Below are 26,323 nucleotides of genomic sequence, written 5' to 3'. Positions count from 1 at the left end.
TGTAACTTTCTGAAAATGCTTGACAAATGTATCAAATAGTACAATCTAAAGGGAAGGCTTTAGAATGCAGACATATTTAAATCAGTTCAGTTTGGCTTTTCAGTATGATTTTTATGCCAGTGAGAATGTAACATCATTCATATGATGTAAGGAAATGCCTCCTTGGCATGGTTGCCCCCTGACTTTTTGCCTTTGCTGATGCTATGTTTACAATTGAAAGTGTGCTGAGGCCTGCTAACCAGACCCCAGCACCAGTGTTCTTTCCCTAACCTGTACTTTTGTATCCACAATTGGCAGACCCTGGCAGCCAGATAAGTCCCTTGTAACTGGTACTTCTAGTACCAAGGGCCCTGATGCCAAGGAAGGTCTCTAAGGGCTGCAGCATGTCTTATGCCACCCTGGAGACCTCTCACTCAGCACAGACACACTGCTTGCCAGCTTGTGTGTGCTAGTGAGGACAAAACGAGTAAGTCGACATGGCACTCCCCTCAGGGTGCCATGCCAGCCTCTCACTGCCTATGCAGTATAGGTAAGACACCCCTCTAGCAGGCCTTACAGCCCTAAGACAGGGTGCACTATACCATAGGTGAGGGTACCAGTGCATGAGCATGGTACCCCTACAGTGTCTAAACAAAACCTTAGACATTGTAAGTGCAGGGTAGCCATAAGAGTATATGGTCTGGGAGTTTGTCAAACACGAACTCCACAGCACCATAATGGCTACACTGAAAACAGGGAAGTTTGGTATCAAACTTCTCAGCACAATAAATGCACACTGATGCCAGTGTACATTTTATTGTAAAATACACCCCAGAGGGCACCTTAGAGGTGCCCCCTGAAACTTAACCGACTGTCTGTGTAGGCTGACTAGTTCCAGCAGCCTGCCACACCAGAGACATGTTGCTGGCCCCATGGGGAGAGTGCCTTTGTCACTCTGAGGCCAGTAACAAAGCCTGCACTGGGTGGAGATGCTAACACCTCCCCCAGGCAGGAGCTGTGACACCTGGCGGTGAGCCTCAAAGGCTCACCCCTTTGTCACAGCCCAGCAGGGCACTCCAGCTTAGTGGAGTTGCCTGCCCCCTCCGGCCACGGCCCCCACTTTTGGCGGCAAGGCTGGAGGGAACAAAGAAAGCAACAAGGAGGAGTCACTGGCCAGTCAGGACAGCCCCTAAGGTGTCCTGAGCTGAGGTGACTCTGACTTTTAGAAATCCTCCATCTTGCAGATGGAGGATTCCCCCAATAGGGTTAGGATTGTGACCCCCTCCCCTTGGGAGGAGGCACAAAGAGGGTGTACCCACCCTCAGGGCTAGTAGCCATTGGCTACTAACCCCCCAGACCTAAACACACCCTTAAATGTAGTATTTAAGGGCTACCCTGAACCCTAGAAAATTAGATTCCTGCAACTACAAGAAGAAGGACTGCCCAGCTGAAAACCCCTGCAGCGGAAGACCAGAAGACGACAACTGCCTTGGCTCCAGAAACTCACCGGCCTGTCTCCTGCCTTCCAAAGATCCTGCTCCAGCGACGCCTTCCAAAGGGACCAGCGACCTCGACATCCTCTGAGGACTGCCCCTGCTTCGAAAAGACAAGAAACTCCCGAGGACAGCGGACCTGCTCCAAGAAAAGCTGCAACTTTGTTTCCAGCAGCTTTAAAGAACCCTGCAAGCTCCCCGCAAGAAGCGTGAGACTTGCCACACTGCACCCGGCGACCCCGACTCGGCTGGTGGCGATCCAACACCTCAGGAGGGACCCCAGGACTACTCTGATACTGTGAGTACCAAAACCTGTCCCCCCTGAGCCCCCACAGCGCCGCCTGCAGAGGGAATCCCGAGGCTTCCCCTGACCGCGACTCTTTGAACCTAAAGTCCCGACGCCTGGGAGAGACCCTGCACCCGCAGCCCCCAGGACCTGAAGGACCGGACTTTCACTGGAGGAGTGACCCCCAGGAGTCCCTCTCCCTCGCCCAAGTGGAGGTTTCCCCGAGGAATCCCCCCCTTGCCTGCCTGCAGCGCTGAAGAGATCCCGAGATCTCTCATAGACTAACATTGAAAACCCGACGCTTGTTTCTACACTGCACCAGGCCGCCCCCGCGCTGCTGAGGGTGAAATCTCTGTGTGGACTTGTGTCCCCCCCGGTGCCCTACAAAACCCCCCTGGTCTGCCCTCCGAAGACGCGGGTACTTACCTGCAAGCAGACCGGAACCGGGGCACCCCCTTCTCTCCATTCTAGCCTATGTGTTTTGGGCACCACTTTGAACTCTGCACCTGACCGGCCCTGAGCTGCTGGTGTGGTGACTTTGGGGTTGCTCTGAACCCCCAACGGTGGGCTACCTTGGACCAAGAACTAAGCCCTGTAAGTGTCTTACTTACCTGGTTAACCTAACAAATACTTACCTCCCCTAGGAACTGTGAAAATTGCACTAAGTGTCCACTTTTAAAACAGCTATTTGTCAATAACTTGAAAAGTATACATGCAATTTTGATGATTTGAAGTTCCTAAAGTACTTACCTGCAATACCTTTCGAATGAGATATTACATGTAGAATTTGAACCTGTGGTTCTTAAAATAAACTAAGAAAAGATATTTTTCTATATAAAAACCTATTGGCTGGATTTGTCTCTGAGTGTGTGTACCTCATTTATTGTCTATGTGTATGTACAACAAATGCTTAACACTACTCCTTGGATAAGCCTACTGCTCGACCACACTACCACAAAATAGAGCATTAGTATTATCTATTTTTACCACTATTTTACCTCTAAGGGGAACCCTTGGACTCTGTGCATGCTATTCCTTACTTTGAAATAGCACATACAGAGCCAACTTCCTACATATGATATCTCTTATTTGCTTTTACTATGATCCATGAATGGACGTTTAGTTAAGTAGAATACTCTCAGACGTATGACAAAAAACAACTAAACACTTAAAGTCAGAGTATTTATAAGCATCTGTTTGCAGCATGTTGTCCATGACATACTGTGCTTTTTCCTGCCATTGTAGCAGTGGTTGGGTTTGGATTGATTAAAGTTGCAAGATTGTCTAGTAATCATGTACGAAAAACCATCACCCCTTAGTTCATTTTTTAATTCCATTGCGTTTGTAACTACAGTTGTGGCTTTAAAACTGTTAGTTTCAGAAAGACGTGTTTTTCAACTGCCAGAGTGTAACGAAGAGCATTGCCGCATAGCGCAACACAAAGAAAAATCAATCGGAGTGCTCCACTTAATGCTTACATCACTTCTGTCTTACACAAATAGTAATAAGACCCTGGGGTACACACTATTCTATAGACCCCACTATACTTCTTAAAAAAGATCTTACCTCCTGAATGAGGTGAGACCCTACGATGATGGTATTGACTAATTGTTCTGTAGTGGGAAATATACACCACAAAGGAAATATCAGTGAGGGTCTTTGTAGGAAAATGCCACTGTTGACATGGTTACCCTCTAACTTTTTGCCTTTTGTTGATGTCAGTTATGATTGAAAGGGGGCTGGGACCCTGCTAACCAGGCCCCAGCACCGGTGTTCTTTCCCTAAACGGTACCTTTGTTCCCACACTTGGCACAGCCCTGGCACACAGATAAGTCCCTTGTAACTGGTACCAAGGTCCCTGTGGCAAGGGAAGGTCTCTAAGGGCTGCAGCATGTATTATGCCACCCTGGGGACCCCTCACTCAGCACATGCTCACTGCCTCACAGGTGTGTGCTGGTGGGGAGAAAGACTAAGTCGACCTGGCACTCCCCTTCAGAGTGCCATGCCCTCAACCCACTGCTTGTGGCATAAGTCAGTCACCCCTCTAGCCGGCCTTACAGCCCTAATGCATGGTGCACTATACCACAGGTGAGGGCATAGCTGCATGAGCACTAAGCCCCTACAGTGTCTAAGCCAACCCTTAGACATTGTAAGTGCAGGGTAGCCATAAAGAGTATATGGTCTGGGAGTCTGTCAATTACAAACTCCACAGTTCCATAATGGCTACACTGAAATCTGGGAAGTTTGGTAGCAAACGTCTCAGCACAATAAATACACACTGATGTCAGTGTGGGATTTATTGAAAAACGCACACACAGGGCATCTTGGAGATGCTCCTGTATACCACTCCAATTCCTAGTGCTAGCCTGACCAGTTCCTGCCAACTTGCTACAACCAGATGAGTTTCTGGCCACATGGGGTGAGTGCCTTTGTCACTCTGTGACCAGGAACAAAGCCTGTACTGGGTGGAGGTACTCCCTGCCACCCCCCCCAGGAACTGTGACACCTGGCGGTGAGCCTCAAAGTCTCATACCTGGTGTTACAACGCCCCAGGGCACTTCAGCTAGTGGAGATGCCCGCTCCCTGGGCACAGCCCCCACTTTTGGCAGAAGTACTGGGAGATAATGAAACACACAGGGAGTCACCCCTTCAGCCAAGTCCACCCCTAGGGTGACCAGAGGTGATGTAACCCCCTCCTAAGAAAATCCTCCATCTTGCTTTGGAGGATTTAACCCAATAGGAATAGGGATGTGCCCTCCTCCCCAAGGAGGGACCCCCTCAGGGACAGTAGCCATTCGATACTGCCCTCCGGCCCTAAACACTCCCCTAAATTTAGTATTTAAGGGCGACCCTGAACCCAGGATAGCAGATTCCTGACACCCTACAAAGGACTGATGACCTGAAAACCCTGCAGAGAAGAAGGAAGACAACTGCTTTGGCCCCAGCCCTACGGGCCTGTCTCCTGATTCAAAGAAACTGTACCAGCAATTCATTCTCCGGGCCCAGCGACCTCTGCTGATTCAGGACTGACCTGCACTACAAAGAACCAAGAGCTCCAGAGGACAGCGCAACTGTCCACCTCAAGCAAGAAGAAACCATCTTTAAAGGGACTCACATCTCACTCCAGAAGCATGAGTCCCCACCACTCTACACCTGACGCCCCTGGCCCATGTGCAAAGAAACCAACGAAGCAGAAAGGACCTCCAGGTGACTGTGATGTGTCCACCCTGAGCCAACGTCTCTGCATCCCCACGGCGACGGCTGCAGAGGGAATCCTGAGGACCCCCATGACCGCGACTGCCCGGTGAAACGAAACCCGACGCCTGGAAGAAGCACTGAATCTGCATCCCCCAGGCCAATGAAAAGCCAACCACCGGTGCAGCAGTGGCCAGCAGGCAGCCCTCACCCTTGCCAAGTCAGTGGCTGGCCCGAGAAGCCCCCCTGTGCCCTGCCTGCAACGTCTGAGTCACCCCCAGGTCCCTTCATTGTTTTCTATCACACACGCCTGACACCTTGTTTGCCCTCTGCACCCGTCCGCCCCTGTGCCCCTGAGGGTGTACTTTGTGTGCCTACTTGGGACCCCCCCTAGTGCTCTACAAAACCCCTCTGGTATGCTCCCCCAGGACGCAGGTACTTACATGCTAGCAGACTGGAACCAGAGCACCCCTAGTCTCCATAGGTGCCTGTGTTGCACCTCCACTTCAAAATCCACATCAATGCCAACAACACACTCAGAGGAACACCGGTCTACAGGCCCCCTGGACCCAGACCGCAGTTCTGTGATGACATCGCCGAGGCCATCAGCTCCCAAGCCCTCGCCTCAACAGACTACATCCTCCTTGGTGACTTAAACTTCCACCTAGAAAATAACAATCAACACAACCAACCTAATCGACAACCTCACCAACTTCGGCCTCAAGCAACTCGTCACTACACCCACCCACTCCGCAGGCCACACACTCGACCCCATCTTCTCAGCCAGCAACCACGTCTCTTTCCGCCACACCACCGAACTCAGTTGGACAGACCACCGCTGCATCCACTTCTCCTACCAAAAACCAGTCACTCACCACCACCGCACACAACCCCCCAGACACAACTGGACTAAAATATCAACGGATCAACTGATCTCCACTCTCACTCGGGCCCCACCCCCTGGGAACCCGGACCCCCAACATAGCCGCCACCAACCTGCATCGCTGGATAGAAGATTGCGCCAACACCCTCGCTCCGCTCCAAAAAAAAAAAAACACCTCCCACAGAATCAAGGTCAGCTGGTTCACCCCAGAACTACAGGAATACAAATGGCTATGTCGCAGAATGGAAAAAACCTGCCACCTTGACCCTACCAACTCCAACCACATCGCTTTCAAGGATGCCCTACGCAAACACCACCAACTGATCCGCACCACCAAAAGGACCCACTTCAAAAACCGCATCAACGCCAACGCTCACAACAGTAAAGAGCTCTTCGGCACCGTCAGTGAGCTCTCCACCCCCAGGACCTGCTCCAACGAACCCATGCCATCACAGGAGTTCTGCAACTCACTGGCAGCCCACTTCTGTCGAAAGATAGAAGAAATCCACAATAGCTTCAAACCCCAGACTCACCAGCTGACTACAAACACCCAAGAACCCAACTCTCCAAGCAACACCCACCTCATCCACCTGGATCCCCGTCAACATAGAGGACACCACCACCACCATGGCCTCCATCCACTCCGGATCACCATCGGACCCCTGCCCACACCATATCTTCAATAAGGCAAACATCATCATCGCCCCCCACCTCTGCAAAACCTTTCAACAGCTCCTTCGAGTCAGCCACCTTCCCAGAAAGATGGAAGCACGCAGAAATCAACGCCCTGCTAAAGAAACCAAAGGCAGACCCAGACGACCCCAAGAACTACCGGCCGATCTCCCTCCTCCCCTTCCCAGCCAAGGTCATCGAAAAAATTGTAAACCGCCAACTATCCCGGTTCCTGGAAGACAGCAAGGTACTCGACACCTCCCAATCCGGATTCCGCAGAAACCACAGCACTGAAACTGCACTCATTGCTGCACAGCCGACATTAGGACCATGCTCGACGAAGGAGAAACAGCAGCACTCATCCTCCTTGACCTCTCCGCAGCTTTCGACACAGTATGTCATCACACTCTCAGCACATGCCTACACAACGCTGAATCCGCAACAAGGCACTCAACTGGATCTCGTCATTTCTCTCAGGCAGAACCCAGAGAGTCCGCCTCCCACCGTTCCTGTCAGAAGCCTCCAGAATCATCTGTGGCGTCCCCCAAGGATCTTCGCTCAGCCCCACGCTCTTCAACATTTACATGGCCCCCCTCGCCAACATGGCACAAACCCACCACATCAACATAGTTTCATATGCAAAAGACACTCTGCTCATCCTCTCCCTCACGAAAGACCCTACAACTGCAAAGAACAACCTCCACAACAGACTTCACGCCATTGGCAGCTGGATGGAATCAAGCCACCTCAAGTTAAACACAGACAAGACAGAAATCCTCATCTTTGGCACCAACCCCTCAACTTGGAATTACTCCTGGTGGCCCACCTCCCTAGGAACCGCACCCTCACCCACCACCCACGCATGCAACCTAGGCTTCATCTTGGACTCCACACTCCGCATGACTCAGCAGGTGTAAGGAAATGCCTCCTTGGCATGGTTGCCCCCTGACTTTTTGCCTTTGCTGATGCTATGTTTACAATTGAAAGTGTGCTGAGGCCTGCTAACCAGGCCCCAGCACCAGTGTTCTTTCCCTAACCTGTACTTTTGTATCCACAATTGGCAGACCCTGGCATCCAGATAAGTCCCTTGTAACTGGTACTTCTAGTACCAAGGGCCCTGATGCCAAGGAAGGTCTCTAAGGGCTGCAGCATGTCTTATGCCACCCTGGAGACCTCTCACTCAGCACAGACACACTGCTTGCCAGCTTGTGTGTGCTAGTGAGGACAAAACGAGTAAGTCGACATGGCACTCCCCTCAGGGTGCCATGCCAGCCTCTCACTGCCTATGCAGTATAGGTAAGACACCCCTCTAGCAGGCCTTACAGCCCTAAGGCAGGGTGCACTATACCATAGGTGAGGGTACCAGTGCATGAGCATGGTACCCCTACAGTGTCTAAACAAAACCTTAGACATTGTAAGTGCAGGGTAGCCATAAGAGTATATGGTCTGGGAGTTTGTCAAACACGAACTCCACAGCACCATAATGGCTACACTGAAAACTGGGAAGTTTGGTATCAAACTTCTCAGCACAATAAATGCACACTGATGCCAGTGTACATTTTATTGTAAAATACACCCCAGAGGGCACCTTAGAGGTGCCCCCTGAAACTTAACCGACTATCTGTGTAGGCTGACTAGTTTTAGCAGCCTGCCACAAACCGAGACATGTTGCTGGCCCCATGGGGAGAGTGCCTTTGTCACTCTGAGGCCAGTAACAAAGCCTGCACTGGGTGGAGATGCTAACACCTCCCTCAGGCAGGAATTGTCACACCTGGCGGTGAGCCTCAAAGGCTCACCTCCTTTGTGCCAACCCAGCAGGACACTCCAGCTAGTGGAGTTGCCCGCCCCCTCCGGCCAGGCCCCACTTTTGGCGGCAAGGCCGGAGAAAATAATGAGAAAAACAAGGAGGAGTCACTGGCCAGTCAGGACAGCCCCTAAGGTGTCCTGAGCTGAAGTGACTCTAACTTTTAGAAATCCTCCATCTTGCAGATGGAGGATTCCCCCAATAGGGTTAGGATTGTGACCCCCTCCCCTTGGGAGGAGGCACAAAGAGGGTGTACCCACCCCCAGGGCTAGTAGCCATTGGCTACTAACCCCCCAGACCTAAACACGCCCTTAAATTTAGTATTTAAGGGCTACCCTGAACCCTAGAAAATTAGATTCCTGCAACTACAAGAAGAAGGACTGCCCAGCTGAAAACCCCTGCAGAGGAAGACCAGAAGACGACAACTGCCTTGGCTCCAGAAACTCACCGGCCTGTCTCCTGCCTTCCAAAGATCCTGCTCCAGCGACGCCTTCCAAAGGGACCAGCGACCTCGACATCCTCTGAGGACTGCCCCTGCTTCGAAAAGACAAGAAACTCCCGAGGACAGCGGACCTGCTCCAAGAAAAGCTGCAACTTTGTTTCCAGCAGCTTTAAAGAACCCTGCAAGCTCCCCGCAAGAAGCGTGAGACTTGCAACACTGCACCCGGCGACCCCGACTCGGCTGGTGGCGATCCAACACCTCAGGAGGGACCCCAGGACTACTCTGATACTGTGAGTACCAAAACCTGTCCCCCCTGAGCCCCCACAGCGCCACCTGCAGAGGGAATCCCGAGGCTTCCCCTGACCGCGACTCTTTGAACCTAAAGTCCCGACGCCTGGGAGAGACCCTGCACCCGCAGCCCCCAGGACCTGAAGGACCGGACTTTCACTGGAGAAGTGACCCCCAGGAGTCCCTCTCCCTTGCCCAAGTGGAGGTTTCCCCGAGGAATCCCCCCCTTGCCTGCCTGCAGCGCTGAAGAGATCCCGAGATCTCTCATAGACTAACATTGCGAACCCGACGCCTGTTTCTACACTGCACCCGGCCGCCCCCGCGCTGCTGAGGGTGAAATTTCTGTGTGGGCTTGTGTCCCCCCCGGTGCCCTACAAAACCCCCCTGGTCTGCCCTCCGAAGACGCGGGTACTTACCTGCAAGCAGACCGGAACCGGGGCACCCCCTTCTCTCCATTCTAGCCTATGTGTTTTGGGCACCACTTTGAACTCTGCACCTGACCGGCCCTGAGCTGCTGGTGTGGTGACTTTGGGGTTGCTCTGAACCCCCAACGGTGGGCTACCTTGGACCAAGAACTGAACCCTGTAAGTGTCTTACTTACCTGGTAAAACTAACAAAAACTTACCTCCCCCAGGAACTGTGAAAATTGCACTAAGTGTCCACTTTTAAAACAGCTATTTGTCAATAACTTGTAAAGTATACATGCAATTTTTATGATTTGAAGTTCCTAAAGTACTTACCTGCAATACCTTTCGAATGAGATATTACATGTAGAATTTGAACCTGTGGTTCTTAAAATAAACTAAGAAAAGATATTTTTCTATAACAAAACCTATTGGCTGGATTTGTCTCTGAGTGTGTGTACCTCATTTATTGTCTATGTGTATGTACAACAAATGCTTAACACTACTCCTTGGATAAGCCTACTGCTCGACCACACTACCACAAAATAGAGCATTAGTATTATCTATTTTTACCACTATTTTACCTCTAAGGGGAACCCTTGGACTCTGTGCATGCTATTCCTTACTTTGAAATAGCACCTACAGAGCCAACTTCCTACAGCAGGTCAAAGCCATCTCCTCTTCCTGCTACAACACTCTCCGCATGCTCCGCAAAAATAGGAAAACTGTCACCCACGCCCTGGTCAGCGGCCGATTGGACTACGGAAACGCCCTATATACAGGAATTAATACCAAAGTCCAAACAAAACTGCAAAGAATCCTGAATGCATCCGCCCGCCTCATTCTGGACATCCCACGCCGTGACCACATTTCCCCTCACCTCAGAGACCTTCACTGGCTACCAGTATGAAAGAGGATCACCTTCAAACTCCTCATCCACACACACAAGGCCCTCCACAACACAGGCCCAGCCTACCTCAATGACACTCACCTTCCATACCCCCACCAGCAATCTTCGCTCTGCCAGCCTCGCCCTCTCCTCCACTCCCCGCAACCGCTGCACCACCACTGGAGGAAGATCCTTCTCTCACCTAGCCGCCAAGACCTGGAACTCCCTACTGCAACCACCTTCGCCAGACCCAAGACCTCTTGACATTCAGGAAACGCCTCAAGACATGGCTCTACGACCACTAGCTTACACCCCCCGCTCCTTGAGACCCTCACAGGTGATTAGTGCGCTCTATAAATCCTTGATTGATTGTTATTTGGGCCCCTCTTTAACCTCTGCACCTGACCAGCCCTGTGTTGCTGGGTGTTTGGTGTTTCCTTGAACTCCACAACGGTGGGCTGCCTATGCCCCTGAGTCTGAAATTTTTAGGTGCTTTACTTACCTCAAAATATAACCTGTACTTACCTCCCCCAGGAACTTTGGAATTTTGCAGTGTCCACTTTTAAAATAGCTTATTGCCACTTTATGTCAAAATGAGTACATTACTGTTTTGATTTAAAGTTCTATCTTTACCTATGCAAAGTACCTTACATTTAATGTACTTACCTCCAATTTGAATCTTGTGGTTCTAAAATAAAGAAAATAATATTTTTCTGTATAAAAACATATTGGCCTGGAGCGAAGTCATTGAGTGTGTGTTCTCAATTATCACTTGAGTGTACAACAAATGCTTAACACCACCCTCTGATAAGCCTACCTGCTCGACCTCAATACCACAAATAGAGCATTACTATTATCTATTATTGCCTCTGTCAAGCCTCTTGGGGAACCCCTTTTCTATGTGCACACTATCTTTCATTTTGAGATAGTATATACAGAGCCAGCTTCCTACAGTCTTATTATTTGTGTAAGAGCCCCAGGTGATAAATGCATGATGTGGGTGCACCCCTATTGACTTTTATCTGTACAAAGTAAGGAAGCAGTATATCTCTTGTGTAAGCTCCTCTTTCGTTGTTTTGATTTTTTTGGAAGACCTAGCGCAATGCATCTGATTTATCTTAGCCTCAGATTGATGTATCAATGTGAGGAAATGGGTGTATTATATTGTGTGGTATTGCGACCTTACTCTTCAATACATTAACCAACCCCTTTAGGACCAGTAGATTTTGTTTGAACCCTCTAGCTCCGAGGTCTCCAACCTTTTCTGTAGTGATAGCGACTTCTGATCATAGAAAATCATTGTGAGCTACTGAAGGTTGTCGTAGTTTGGACTCTTGCTCTGAGCAAGACTGCTGGTCTCAGGATGATAGTACTTTCGTTTGTAGGTGACTAAGTCTCTTCCTACAACTAGTTGTAACTGTTGTCCAAACCTTACCGGCTCACTAGCAGTACCTCACCAGAAACACAATAGTAAAAGGTGATTTGTAGCAATCGCTTACGCATGGACTCAAAGTATGATATCTCAGGGTTGTCGTGGTTAAACAGAAATTACCCTTTTCTCACAGATTTATTATGTCTCATAGAAACAAAGGCAATAACACCGATGCAGTGAAGTTATAATAGTTTTTATTCGACATAACTGCAATTTGTGATAAGTTGCATGAACTGCAATGATTAGGATAATGAATATACCAAGCAACAATATTGTTATAAAGACCCCCACCATTGTGCAATATATGAAAGAAATATATGTATAAGATGGAATGTGCCCTAATACCCTAATAAGAATAGGCCTAACCTCCTACCAAAAGGAGAGCTGGGTTTGCTAAACCTAATCTGCCAAAGCTGTGTCCATGAGAGGAGCCCCCAACCCTCGTTACCTTGGAATGAGGTCTCTATCTCAGACTCCGTAGGGACCTGAAGACTGGGTCAGCGTCAAGGCGACTGCAGCATCGATATCAGCGATGGTGGCGATGCCCTCTGGTTGGAATCCCTCTGATTATCTGTCTAAAGTGTGATGTATTTATACAGATCTACAAGGTCCCCTGACGTAGGTGTAATTCAAAACAATAGATAACAGGCATGCTTGGGACGGCAATTAATATCAACAATCCCTCGAAAGTATAGAGAGGGAAAATCCCTAAGTGTGAACACCTACTGTTTGTTTGTCTTTCGTGCTTGATCTTGACGCCTTGGCGCAGTGACCCTGATAATAAGACTCATAACAAGTGGCCTAACTATAAACAAGGCCGCCATCTTAAAGGAAATAAATAATTAAATGGACTAAGACAGAGCAAGCTAAGTAGGTTAAAAGTCACTAGGTGACGGGGGCACGAGTTTACAAGCCTACGGCTAAGCTAACTCCTGTTATCCCGTTAAAACAAACTAGGATTCACTACAAGGTTAAGTAATTTGCACATTTTCAGACACCCCCAAGACTAATGTCCATAGTCAGTTACTATAGTTTGAACAAAGTTCTTTGACTAGGGGCACTATGACATGGGTTTAATGTGTGTCAGTTAGTGTTGTCTTTGCGAATGTATGAACATGTGTATGAATAGGATGTGTATTGGTGACTGCAAGCCTTCGTGGTATGTACTTGTGGCATAGGTAATACCTTTTGCCATACGTGGCACAATTACATGTGTAACACAAACATTTTAAATGGGAGAAATGTAAAGTGCAGAAAAAGGTTATGCAATCATTTTCAGAATATGGAATATTTCTGCACTTTAAATTTCCCCCACTTAACCTCTTGAGTGCAGGCGTCGGCGACCTCCCTGGGGGCTGATCATGAGCAGTGCCTGACACCAGGGTGGGGGGTTGAAAAATCCTCTGGTGCGTCACTCCGGATGATTATTTTTATTTTTTATTTTTATTTTCATCCCCCATCGGGAGACGCGAAAGAGCTTCTTGCTCCGATGGTGAATACGGACCCAAACGAGCCTCCCCACCATTCAAGAATACCTTGTTTGAAAGGGGAGGTTATCCCCTATTGGCCTGCAAATGAGTGTGTTCCTCATTCATTGCCTGTGTGTGTACAACAAATGCTTAACACTGGCCTCTGATAATCCTGCTGCTCCACCACACTACCCCTAATAGAGCATTAGTATTATCTATTATTGCCACTATCAACCTCTAAGGGGAACCCTTGGACTCTGTGCACACTATATCTCATTTTGATTTAGTATATACAGAGCCAGCTTCCTACAACATGTCTTGTGTTCCCCAGGACATAGTGCATAGATAATAAGCTTAAGCAGCAAAGGTTTTGCAAGATCATGTATTCTGCATGGAAACAATTTCAACCTGTCCTAGGTATTAGGTTTACGCTAAACAGCAGGTGTCCAAGGATAGCAAGGCAATTTCTGGGATGCATATTCCAGTATTTGAAGACTTTCATTAAGTATTGATTTCTAGCTAAGTGCAAATAAAATGGGATAAAATACTAAAATTCAGAACTGCAGATTTATCAAGAGGGCTCAGAAGAAAAGTTTCAAATTTGAAGGCTTAAGATTCAAATCTACTATCTTTGTATCGGCGCAGACTTTGCAGAGCTTTACGAGCAAGGTTCAGATAGGTGCAGAAATGTGTAAATTTAGCGCTGCATCAGTTTCATCAAGAACCTTACTCTTAACATGAAAAGTACTTTTCAGTATGTTTGGCTAGTTTAAAAAAAGATTTTTTTAAAAATTGGAAATAAAATATATTTATATATATTTTCTTTTTTACTTTAGCTGCATGAGCACGCTGCTTATCTTGTGGATAGCATGTGGGACTGTGCGACTGATCTGCTGAAGGACTGGGAATGCATGAATAGTTTACTGTTGGACGATCCTCTAAACGGAGAAGAGCGTAAGCATTTACTTTATATTGATGTCAAATGTATAGAAACATTTAACGGCTAAACTTTTCTGTTGGCATTGCTATCCTTCTGCATAATATTTTGTCTTAAAAGCTAAAAGAAGTTAACCAGGTATGTTTTTTCATACTGAGAGGTAAGTGTGGGCTGCTGATAATAATGCTAATGATTTTGAAGTTTTGGATGGGTGGGAAATGATTGTTCTTGGTACGCGTAGCTGTAGATTGTCCTGCTCTGTATACTCCTGGCATCTACAGGGAGTGCAGAATTATTAGGCAAATGAGTATTTTGACCACATCATCCTCTTTATGCATGTTGTCTTACTCCAAGCTGTATAGGCTCGAAAGCCTACTACCAATTAAGCATATTAGGTGATGTGCATCTCTGTAATGAGAAGGGGTGTGGTCTAATGACATCAACACCCTATATCAGGTGTGCATAATTATTAGGCAACTTCCTTTCCTTTGGCAAAATGGGTCAAAAGAAGGACTTGACAGGCTCAGAAAAGTCAAAAATAGTGAGATATCTTGCAGAGGGATGCAGCACTCTTAAAATTGCAAAGCTTCTGAAGCGTGATCATTGAACAATCAAGCGTTTCATTCAAAATAGTCAACAGGGTCGCAAGAAGCGTGTGGAAAAACCAAGGCGCAAAATAACTGCCCATGAACTGAGAAAAGTCAAGCGTGCAGCTGCCACGATGCCACTTGCCACCAGTTTGGCCATATTTCAGAGCTGCAACATCACTGGAGTGCCCAAAAGCACAAGGTGTGCAATACTCAGAGACATGGCCAAGGTAAGAAAGGCTGAAAGACGACCACCACTGAACAAGACACACAAGCTGAAACGTCAAGACTGGGCCAAGAAATAACTCAAGACTGATTTTTCTAAGGTTTTATGGACTGATGAAATGAGAGTGAGTCTTGATGGACCAGATGGATGGGCCCGTGGCTGGATTGGTAAAGGGCAGAGAGCTCCAGTCCGACTCAGACGCCAGCAAGGTGGAGGTGGAGTACTGGTTTGGGCTGGTATCATCAAAGATGAGCTTGTGGGGCCTTTTCGGGTTGAGGATTGAGTCAAGCTCAACTCCCGGTCCTACTGCCAGTTCCTGGAAGACACCTTCTTCAAGCAGTGGTACAGGAAGAAGTCTGCATCCTTCAAGAAAAACATGATTTTCATGCAGGACAATGCTCCATCACACGCGTCCAAGTACTCCACAGCGTGGCTGGCAAGAAAGGGTATAAAAGAAGGAAATCTAATGACATGGCCTCCTTGTTCACCTGATCTGAACCCCATTGAGAACCTGTGGTCCATCATCAAATGTGAGATTTACAAGGAGGGAAAACAGTACACCTCTCTGAACAGTGTCTGGGAGGCTGTGGTTGCTGCTGCACGCAATGTTGATGGTGAACAGATCAAAACACTGACAGAATCCATGGATGGCAGGCTTTTAAGTGTCCTTGCAAAGAAAGGTGGCTATATTGGTCACTGATTTGTTTTTGTTTTGTTTTTGAATGTCAGAAATGTATATTTGTGAATGTTGAGATGTTATATTGGTTTCACTGGTAATGATAAATAATTGAAATGGGTATATATTTTTTGTTTGTTAAGTTGCCTAATAATTAAGCACAGTGATAGTCACCTGCACACACACACACATATCCCCCTAACATAGCTAAAACTAAAAACAAACTAAAAACTACTTCCAAAAATATTCAGTTTTGATATTAATGAGTTTTTTGGGTTCATTGAGAACATGGTGGTTGTTCAATAATAAAATTAATCCTCAAAAATACAACTTGCCTAATAATTCTGCACTCCCTGTAGTGTCTGGCTCGAGTGTACAGCTTGTTTTTCTTTTAGGAAGTCTTTCGGGTCATGAAGTATAGTGACTCCTATGACTGGTAATGAGTGCGAAGACCAGCTCCATTGTTAGATTGTTTTCTACCTCTGTCTGCGTCGGACGTGCATCCCCCGGGGCTCAAAGTAAATACTGTGTGGTGTTTTTTTTTTTTTTTTTTTGTCAAAGCCTTTCAAGGTTTCTTCTCCCGTTAGCTTGAGATAATCTGTTTTTCATTGTGGTTTTTCTGTTTTTTCGTGTTGCTTCCATTGTCTCTGCATCTTAGAGTTCATAGATGCACTGTTCGGGCCTTTCCCCCTCTGGCCTATTACCTCTGGTTTTCCCCTCAAGAATGCGCATCCCATGATGGAACGAGAATGCTCTTTCATTAATGTCTATAGTGGCATTTCAAATACTCATGGATAGATCAACACTCAGTTTGAAACTTCTGCTTGTTGCTAACACACAGCAGGACCTCCTGTTCTGCCTGTCTTGCATTCTGGACCAAATTAAGCATCCAAAAGAGTTTGGATTTTCATCTTCGACGTGTCATGGAAGAGCACTGAGGTGAGGAAACCTCTGACATATTCAGGAAGGAAATGCAGACATCAAACAAGTGGCCACCTTCAGCTGGGACCTGGATTCGCCTTCTGACTCAGACAGAAGACCCATAGGGCTCACTGGGCCAACATCTGAAGAGGTTTACAGTGAGTACAGTCAGTCGTCAAGCCCACAGTCTCAGTCTCAGCATTCCTTTCTGCCTCTGCATCCCTGTAATGGCCAGCACCACCCCAATGTCTTCCGTGTCAAGGCTTCCCCTCTGGATGATTCAGCATCCTAAAACTATTTTATTTACAGGTGGCCACTGTAAGGAAATGCCTCCTTGGCATGGTTACCCCCTGACTTTTTGCCTTTGCTGATGCCAAGTTATGATTTGAAAGTGTGCTGAGGCCTGCTAACCAGGCCCCAGCACCAGTGTTCTTTCACTAACCTGTACCTTTGTTTCCACAGTTGGCACACCCTGGCATCCAGGTAAGTCCCTTGTAACTGGTACCAAGGGCCCTGATGCCAGGGAAGGTCTCTAAGGGCTGCAGCATGTCTTATGCCACCCTGGAGACCCCTCACTCAGCACAGACACAATGCTTGCCTGCTTGTGTGTGCTGGTGGGGATAAAATGACTAAGTCGACATGGCACTCCCCTCAGGGTGCCATGCAAACCTCACACTGCCTATAGGTATAGATAAGCCACCCCTCTAGCAGGCCTTACAGCCCTAAGGCAGGGTGCACTATACCATAGGTGAGGGCATAAGTGCATGAGCACTATGCCCCTACAGTGTCTAAGCAAAACCTTAGACATTGTAAGTGCAGGGTAGCCATAAGAGTATATGGTCTGGGAGTCTGTCAAACACGAACTCCACAGCACCATAATGGCTACACTGAAAACTGTGAAGTTTGGTGTAAGGAAATGCCTCCTTGGCATGGTTACCCCCTGACTTTTTGCCTTTGCTGATGCTATGTTTTGAATTGAAAGTGTGCTGAGGCCTGCTAACCAGGCCCCAGCACCAGTGTTCTTTCCCTAACATGTACTTTTGATTCCACAATTGGCACACCCTGGCATCCAGATAAGTCCCTTGTAACTGGTACCTCTGGTACCAAGGGCCCTGATGCCAGGGAAGGTCTCTAAGGGCTGCAGCATGTATTATGCCACCCTAGAGACCCCTCACTCAGCACAGACACACTGCTTACCAGCTTGTGTGTGCTAGTGAGAACAAAATGAGTAAGTCGACATGGCACTCCCCTCAGGGTGCCATGCCAGCCTCTCACTGCCTATGCAGTATAGGTAAGACACCCCTCTAGCAGGCCTTATAGCCCTAAGGCAGGGTGCACTATGCCATAGGTGAGGGTACCAGTGCATGAGCACTGTGCCCCTACAGTGCCTAAGCAAAACCTTAGACATTGTAAGTGCAGGGTAGCCATAAGAGTATATGGTCTGGGAGTCTGTTTTACACGAACTCCACAGCACCATAATGGCTACACTGAAAACTGGGAAGTTTGGTATCAAACTTCTCAGCACAATAAATGCACACTGATGCCAGTGTGCATTTTATTGTAAAATACACCACAGAGGGCACCTTAGAGGTGCCCCCTGAAACTTAACCGACTATCTGTGTAGGCTGACTGGTTCCAGCAGCCTGCCACACTAGAGACATGTTGCTGGCCCCATGGGGAGAGTGCCTTTGTCACTCTGAGGCCAGTAACGAAGCCTGCACTGGGTGGAGATGCTAACACCTCCCCCAGGCAGGAGCTGTAACACCTGGCGGTGAGCCTCAAAGGCTCACCCCTTTGTCACAGCACCGCAGGACACTCCAGCTAGTGGAGTTGCCCGCCCCCTCCGGCCCCGGCCCCCACTTTTGGCGGCAAGGCCGGAGAAAATAATGAGAATAACAAGGAGGAGTCACTGGCCAGTCAGGACAGCCCCTAAGGTGTCCTGAGCTGAGGTGACTCTAACTTTTAGAAATCCTCCATCTTGCAGATGGAGGATTCCCCCAATAGGATTAGGGATGTGACCCCCTCCCCTTGGGAGGAGGCACAAAGAGGGTGTACCCACACTCAGGGCTAGTAGCCATTGGCTACTAACCCCCCAGACCTAAACACGCCCTTAAATTTAGTATTTAAGGGCTTCCCTGAACCTAAAGATTTAGATTCCTGCAACAACAAGAAGGACTGCCTAGCTGAAAACCCCTGCAGAGGAAGACCAGAAGACAACAACTGCCTTGGCTCCAGAAACTCACCGGCCTGTCTCCTGCCTTCCAAAGAACTCTGCTCCAGCGACGCCTTCCAAAGGGACCAGCGACCTCTGAATCCTCTGAGGACTGCCCTGCTTCGACGACGACAAGAAACTCCCGAGGACAGCGGACCTGCTCCAAAAAGACTGCAACTTTATCCAAAGGAGCAGCTTTAAAGAACCCTGCAATCTCCCCGCAAGAAGCGTGAGACTTGCAACACTGCACCCGGCGACCCCGACTCGGCTGGTGGAGAACAAACACCTCAGGGAGGACCCCCGGACTACTCTACGACTGTGAGTACCAAAACCTGTCCCCCCTGAGCCCCCACAGCGCCGCCTGCAGAGGGAATCCCGAGGCTTCCCCTGACCGCGACTCTCTGAAACCTAAGTCCCGACGCCTGGAAAAGACCCTGCACCCGCAGCCCCCAGGACCTGAAGGACCGGACTTTCACTGCAGAAGTGACCCCCAGGAGTCCCTCTCCCTTGCCCAAGTGGAGGTTTCCCCGAGGAAGCCCCCCCTTGCCTGCCTGCAGCGCTGAAGAGATCCCTTGATCTCTCATTGACTTCCATTGCGAACCCGACGCTTGTTCTAAAACTGCACCCGGCCGCCCCCGCGCCGCTGAGGGTGAAATTTCTGTGTGGGCTTGTGTCCCCCCTGGTGCCCTACAAAACCCCCCTGGTCTGCCCTCCGAAGACGCGGGTACTTACCTGCTGGCAGACTGGAACCGGGGCACCCCCTTCTCTCCATTGAAGCCTATGCGTTTTGGGCACCACTTTGAACTCTGCACCTGACCGGCCCTGAGCTGCTGGTGTGGTAACTTTGGGGTTGCTCTGAACCCCCAACGGTGGGCTACCTTGGACCAAGAACTGAACCCTGTAAGTGTCTTACTTACCTGGTAAAACTAACAAAAACTTACCTCCCCCAGGAACTGTGAAAATTGCACTGTGTCCACTTTTAAAATAGCTATTTGTGAATAACTTGAAAAGTATACATGCAATTGAAATGATTCAAAGTTCCTAATGTACTTACCTGCTATACCTTTCAAACAAGATATTACATGTTAAATTTGAACCTGTGGTTCTTAAAATAAACTAAGAAAAGATATTTTTCTATACAAAACCTATTGGCTGGATTTGTCTCTGAGTGTGTGTACCTCATTTATTGTCTATGTGTATGTACAACAAATGCTTAACACTACTCCTTGGATAAGCCTACTGCTCGACCACACTACCACAAAATAGAGCATTAGTATTATCTCTTTTTACCACTATTTTACCTCTAAGGGGAACCCTTGGACTCTGTGCATGCTATTCCTTACTTTGAAATAGCACATACAGAGCCAACTTCCTACATTTGGTATCAAACTTCTCAGCACAATAAATGCACACTGATGCCAGTGTACATTTTATTGTGAAATACACCCCAGAGGGCATCTTAGAGATGCCCCCTGAAACCATACCCGACCACCAGTGTGGGCTGACTAGTTTTAGCAGCCTGCCACACACCAGACATGTTGCTGGCCACATGGGGAGAGTGCCTTTGTCACTCTATGGCTAGTAACAAAGCCTGTACTGGGTGGAGGTGCTTCTCACCTCCCCCTGCAGGAACTGTCACACCTGGCGGTGAGCCTCAAAGGCTCACCCCCTTTGTTACAGCACCACTAGTGGAGTTGCCCGCCCCCTCCGCCCATGGCCCCACTTTTGGCGGCAAGGGCGGAGGAGATAATGAGAAAAACAAGGAGTCACTGGCCAGTCAGGACAGCCCCTAAGGTGTCCTGATCTGAGGTGACTGACTTTTAGAAATCCTCCATCTTGCAGATGGAGGATTCCCCCAATAGGATTAGGGATGTGCCCCCCTCCCCTCAGGGAGGAGGCACAAAGAGGGTGTAGACACCCTCCGGGCTAGTAGCCATTGGCTACTAACCCCCTGGACCTAAATACACCCCTAAATCGAGTATTTAGGGGCTGCCAGAACCTAGCAAGATAGATTCCTGCAACCTAAGATGAAGAAGGACTGCTGAGCTAAAAAACCTGCAGAGAAGACGGAGACACCAACTGCTTTGGCCCCAGCTCTACCGGCCTGTCTCCTCACTTCAAAAGAACTGCTACAGCGACCCGTTCCACAGGGTCCAGCGACCTCTGAAGCTTCAGAGGACTACCATGCCTCTAAAAGGACCAAAAACTCCAGAGGACAGCGGCTCTGCTCCAAGGAAGAAGCCTCTTTGCAACAAAGAAGCAACTTTGAAAGAACACACGTTTCACGCCGGCCCCGGCTCGACTTGTGGAGAACCAACACTACAGGGAGGACTCCCCGGCGACTGCGAGCCCGTGAGTAGCCAGAGTTGACCCCCCTGAGCCCCCACAGCGACGCCTGCAGAGGGAATCCAGAGGCTCCCCCTGACCGTGACTGCCTGCTTCAAAGAACCAATGCCTGGTAAGGACACTTAGGTCTCCCATTGAACTACATTGCAAACCCGACGCCTGTTTGCACACTCCACCCCGCCGCCCCGTGCTGCTGAGGTTGTACTTTTTGTGCTGACTTGTTTTGGCCCACCCACCCCGGTGCCCTACAAAACCCCCCTGGTCTGCCCTCCGAAGACGCAGATACTTACTTGCTGGTAGACTGGAACCGGGGCACCTCCTTCTTCATTGAAGCCTATGCGTTTTGGGCACCACTTTGACCTCTGCACCTGACCGGCCCTGAGCTGCTGGTATGGTAACTTTGGGGTTGCTCTGAACCCCCCAACGGTGGGCTACCTTGGACCCAACCTTGAACCCTGTAAGTGGTTTACTTACCTGCAAAGCTAACAAACACTTACCTCCCCCAGGAACTGTTGAAAATTGCACTAAGTGTCCAGTTTTAAAATAGCTTATTGCCATTTGTGCGAAAACTGTATATGCTATTTTGCGAATTCAAAGTTCCTAAGTGAAATACCTTTCATTTAAAGTATTGTTTGTAAATCTTGAACCTGTGGTTCTTAAACTAAGAAAATAAACTTTTCTATATAAAAACCTATTTGGCCTGGAATTGTCTTTGAGTGTGTGTTCCCCATTTATTGCCTGTGTGTGTACAACAAATGCTTAACACTACCCTCTGATAAGCCTACTGCTCGACCACACTACCACAAAATAGAGCATTAGAATTATCTCATTTTGCCACTATCTTACCTCTAAGGGGAACCCTTGGACTCTGTGCATGCTATTTCTTACTTTGAAATAGTACATACAGAGCCAACTTCCTACAGCCACATTTCATAAGGTAGACCGATACACCATCTCAGAGGAGGACTATTTCCTTGTAGAAACGCTACCCACCTCCCACATCCAGAGCTCTACACAGAACCATCCCATGCTCAATTTAGTCGTACGTCCTCACTGGATTTAAATAACCAATTAAGGATATGGTGGTCACACAGAGGGTCCCAGACCCCGCCCCCACCCCACCCCGCCCCGCTCCCACATTACATTACAAATAAGCTCCCATCTGCCTTGTGCATGCTGTCAATAAACTGCCAAATGCACAGAGTATTGGCGATGATCTGCCACCATAGAAAGAGGTTAAAAAAGCTGGATGCAGCAGGGAAAAGGATGGCTACTCAATTTGCCCACCCACAGGCACATTTCCAACTTAGTTGGCTTACTCTTCGGAAACGACCAATCCCAGTGAAATGAGATGGAAGACCTGGTCCATCGCCTTCCTAATCACTACAGGTCAAATCTCAAACATGTAGCAAAGGGGGGAACATAATCTTCAACACAACCATCAGGTGTGCTTTGAATGTGGTGGACACCACCTCCAGGGGTTTTAGCTCGAGCGTCCAGGTCTGCCAACACCCCTGGCTTCAGGCCTCTGGCTTTAAGCCAGAAGTCCAGCAGAATCCGGTGAAAATCCACTTTGATGGGAAACACCTTTTTGGGCCTCAGGTTGATCAATTGCTAGAGAAAATCTAGAAGGACATGGATACAGCTACGGCTGCGACCCGTGGGTCCCTTTGATGTTTACACTTTTTGTAGTGGTGTGAAAACCACCTCCCCAGAGGCTTCTACCTCCCACCATAGGCTCTAGAAGAAAGGGTATTTTAGGGACAGCTATAGTGGAAATAATTGAAAGGGCAGGGGCATAGGCGATGTCCCTCTGCCAAGCAGCAACTCCATCTCCCCCCGACCATACAACACTTCCTGTTATTATGCCTGCAGGGGTTTCACAGACCAGCGGGTTTCTTCTATTGTGGAACAGTTACTGCCTGCAACTACTTCTGGCTTCCCTCACCAAACATTCCTCCCCCAAACATACCTTTGCCACAGTACACCTGCTCCTCCTGCAGGGGGAAGTACATGCACTCTTAATCGAGGGTGCCATAGTCAGTGCTGCCACACCAACATAGAAGAGGAATGTACTTCATATACTTTATCATCTCTGCGAAAGGTAGGTCACTTATCCTGTCAGAGCATTTCTACATGGTCACATTCCTGTCGTGCCACTGCGTCAGCAAGGTAACTTTGACTGCTCTAGACTTATATGAAGCTTCTTTTCACTTTTCGATCCACATTGTTCTTCGCCCACTACCTCAGGTTCGTGGTAAGTGGACAGCACTTTCAGTTCTATGTTCTGCCCTTTGGGGTTACCATGGCACCTGGAGTCTTTAACAAATACCTTGCAGTGGTAACTGCTCATCTCTAGAGAAATGGCATCCATATCTTCCAGTTTCACTTCCAGGGGATCCTCATCAATAGTCATAAACATTGAATATTCCCGCCCCTGTGCGGGGACCCCGGAGCATATATATATAAAATACATACATATTATCATGTGTAAAACAGCAATGCAGGCTATAATCATAAATAGGCTAAAATGCTTTATTTCTATGCAAGTTTTTTTTTTTTTTTTTTTTATATATATTATAAAATCACAATAGATCATAAATATCTACCTAAGCCCCAAAAACTGGACTTAGGGAAGTAAACAGCAGTAAATATCAGAGAAAAATAGAAAAAACCACATTGAAAAACAATGAAGCATTCTTAGCCAATAGGCTGCATGCAGGTTAACACAGGAGAACCATAAAAACTTTGGCACCGTGCCTTTAAGACCCTGAGCACCTCCAGTATCCCACCATGCCTCAGGGGTGAAGGGAAGGTGACAGTTGGTTCACAGTTAGGTCAGTTCTTTTTTCCGGCTTCTTCTGAGAGGATCCTGGAGCATTGAGCTCTCAGTTTTTCTGAGTTTTTCTTCAGAAAAATCCTTAAAAAATAGTATTTTTCCTGTTTACTCGACAGATAACATCTTTTGTCTGAGTTTGGAAGTCTTTTTGACAGAAAATGCCATCTCTTTTTGTAAAATGTCCTTCTTGTGGGAAGAAGAAAGCCCAGTCAGACCCACACTCTGTGTATTGTCTGCCTGCCATAGAGTCACTGTCCTGACACCTGCAAGTATTGTAAGAACATGTCAAGGAGGACTCTCAAAGACCGAGAGAAGATCAGGCTACATGGGCTTCAGGAGAGGAAAAAGTCAACATCCTCTTCACTTCCCAGACCTACAACAGAAGGAATGGCCCGATCGACGTCGACAGGTAGGATTGTGCCTGTTTGTTCTCCATCGACGTCATCGGCACCACCGTCTCACCGGCATAGATCGCCGTCGACGGTGACCAGACCGACGTCGAAGGACAAAGCGTCGAAGCATGGACACAAGGGGACATCTCCGTCGACGGCAGGCCGCCGTTCGGCGTCGAGTCATCTCCGGCGCTCCCGTTCGCCGTCGAGAACGTCTCACCCCTTGGCGTCGAAGGACACGACACCAAAAACACCACGACGGCATGAACATCCGCCGTCGACCACTCGCCACTCAACGTCGAGACACACGACGGCGAGTAGGTCCAGGTCCCGCGATCGGCGTCAAGGCATTCAACGTCAAGGCCTTCGACGTCAAGACATTCGACGTCGAGAACAGACCAGCCAGCGCAACCTTCGACGTCGAGGATACAATCGACGTCGACACAACCTTCAGCTGTGTCACAGGCAGTAGAGCCAGCGGACAAAGCTCCCTCACCGGTGGTCTCTATAAGGAGTGCATCATCCCATTCCAGAGCGGGCTCATCGGGGCATGTTTCTCCCATCACTCTATCACCCAGATGGTTAGAGAGCCTGAATAGACCGGCAGCATCCCCGGATTCCCAATACTCTAGGATGTATTCTCCTACTGCCTCATTACCGAGAACGCCATCGCCTACAGCTAGAGCAGGACGGGCTCGTTCTGCTTCTCGTCAGCCGACCACAAGACCTGCACACTCTGCTACAGCCTCTCGGAGCAGGTCCCGTTCCCGAAGGAGAACCAGGTCGCGAACACCACGCAGAAGATCACCTTCTTGGTCTTCTTCAGGATCGTCTGTTGGGCGCTACTCCCCCACACTGACAGATTCTCCACCTGCTAGGATTTCCCCGGTGGATGATATCACCACTTTTAATGAGGTTCTTCTAAGGGGAGCGCAGAAGCTAAATATTGAGGTACCGGAACCGGCCACCTCATCCTCAGTTATCTTTGAGACCCTACAACACAGATCAGTCTCGAGAAAACTGCTGCCACTAGTACCGGGTTTGCTGCAACCTACTATGGACACTTTTCTGTCTCCAGCCACTCTCAAGTCTGCCCCGGCTAGGATTCAAAAGAAATACAAAGCTCCGGAGCAAGATCCTTTATTCCTGCGGAAGGATCCGCCACCGGACTCTGTGATCTTAGCCGCAGCCAGAAAAACACACTCTGTGGCATCATCTTCCACAGTCCCCCCGGATAAGGAGAGCAGACACCTAGACTCCCTGGGGAGAAAGATGTGCGGTACGGCGGCATCTGCTATGAAGGTCTCCAGCGCCTCAGCACTTCTGGGCAGATTTGACCGCTCTCTGTGGGACTCACTCCACAGATTTACAGAAAAGTTGCCCAGGGAAGATAGACAGGACTTCCAGGAAATCTTGCAGGAAGGGGGACTAGTATCTAACCAGGTCATCAGCGCGGCGGCGGACGGGGCGGATTTGGCTGCGCATGGGTATGCGCACGGAATCTGCGCTAGGAGGTCTTCCTGGCTACGGCTCACGGGTCTGAAACAGGAAGCACAGCAATGCATTTTAAACCTCCCATTCAGCGGCAATTCGTTGTTCGGTACCCACGCGGATGAAGAGATGGCCCGAATGAAAACGGAAGTGGACACGATGAGGGCAGTGGGCCTGGAACGTAAGAAAGACTTCAGGCGGAGGTACAGGCCGTACGACAGACGACCATTCCAGCAGAGGGTTCAAACCCCTCACTGGTCTCAAAGGCCACAACAACGACAGGGACGTCCCCTGTTTCAGGCACGTAGATCCACAAGAGACCGAGGGTCAAGTAGACCTCAACAGTCTACAGCAAAGACACCAACAAAGCAATGAGGCATTGCTTCCCTCAACACTGTGCACCACTCCGGTGGGGGGAAGTGTTACGCATCATCTTCACGAGTGGCACTCCATCACAAAA

General features: G+C 48.7%; 1 protein-coding gene across 4 annotated transcripts in view; it reads left to right on the top strand.

Annotated features, from left to right (window-relative positions):
* Window positions 1-26,323, top strand: part of STAG2 (STAG2 cohesin complex component) — a 987,179-nt gene that overhangs the window by 517,229 nt on the left and 443,627 nt on the right. For all 4 annotated transcript variants that reach the window (XM_069211859.1, XM_069211886.1, XM_069211877.1 and 1 more), the window contains exon 16: window positions 14,073-14,190. In XM_069211859.1, coding sequence (XP_069067960.1) covers window positions 14,073-14,190 — 118 coding nt within the window. The remainder of the gene's footprint in view (window positions 1-14,072; window positions 14,191-26,323) is intronic.

Source organism: Pleurodeles waltl, chromosome 2_1 (genome assembly GCF_031143425.1).
Source record: "Pleurodeles waltl isolate 20211129_DDA chromosome 2_1, aPleWal1.hap1.20221129, whole genome shotgun sequence".
In the NCBI taxonomy this organism is placed as follows: domain Eukaryota; kingdom Metazoa; phylum Chordata; class Amphibia; order Caudata; family Salamandridae; genus Pleurodeles; species Pleurodeles waltl.
The sequence above is the reverse complement of the archived record's forward strand: the minus strand, read 5'-3'. Positions and strand labels throughout refer to the sequence as shown.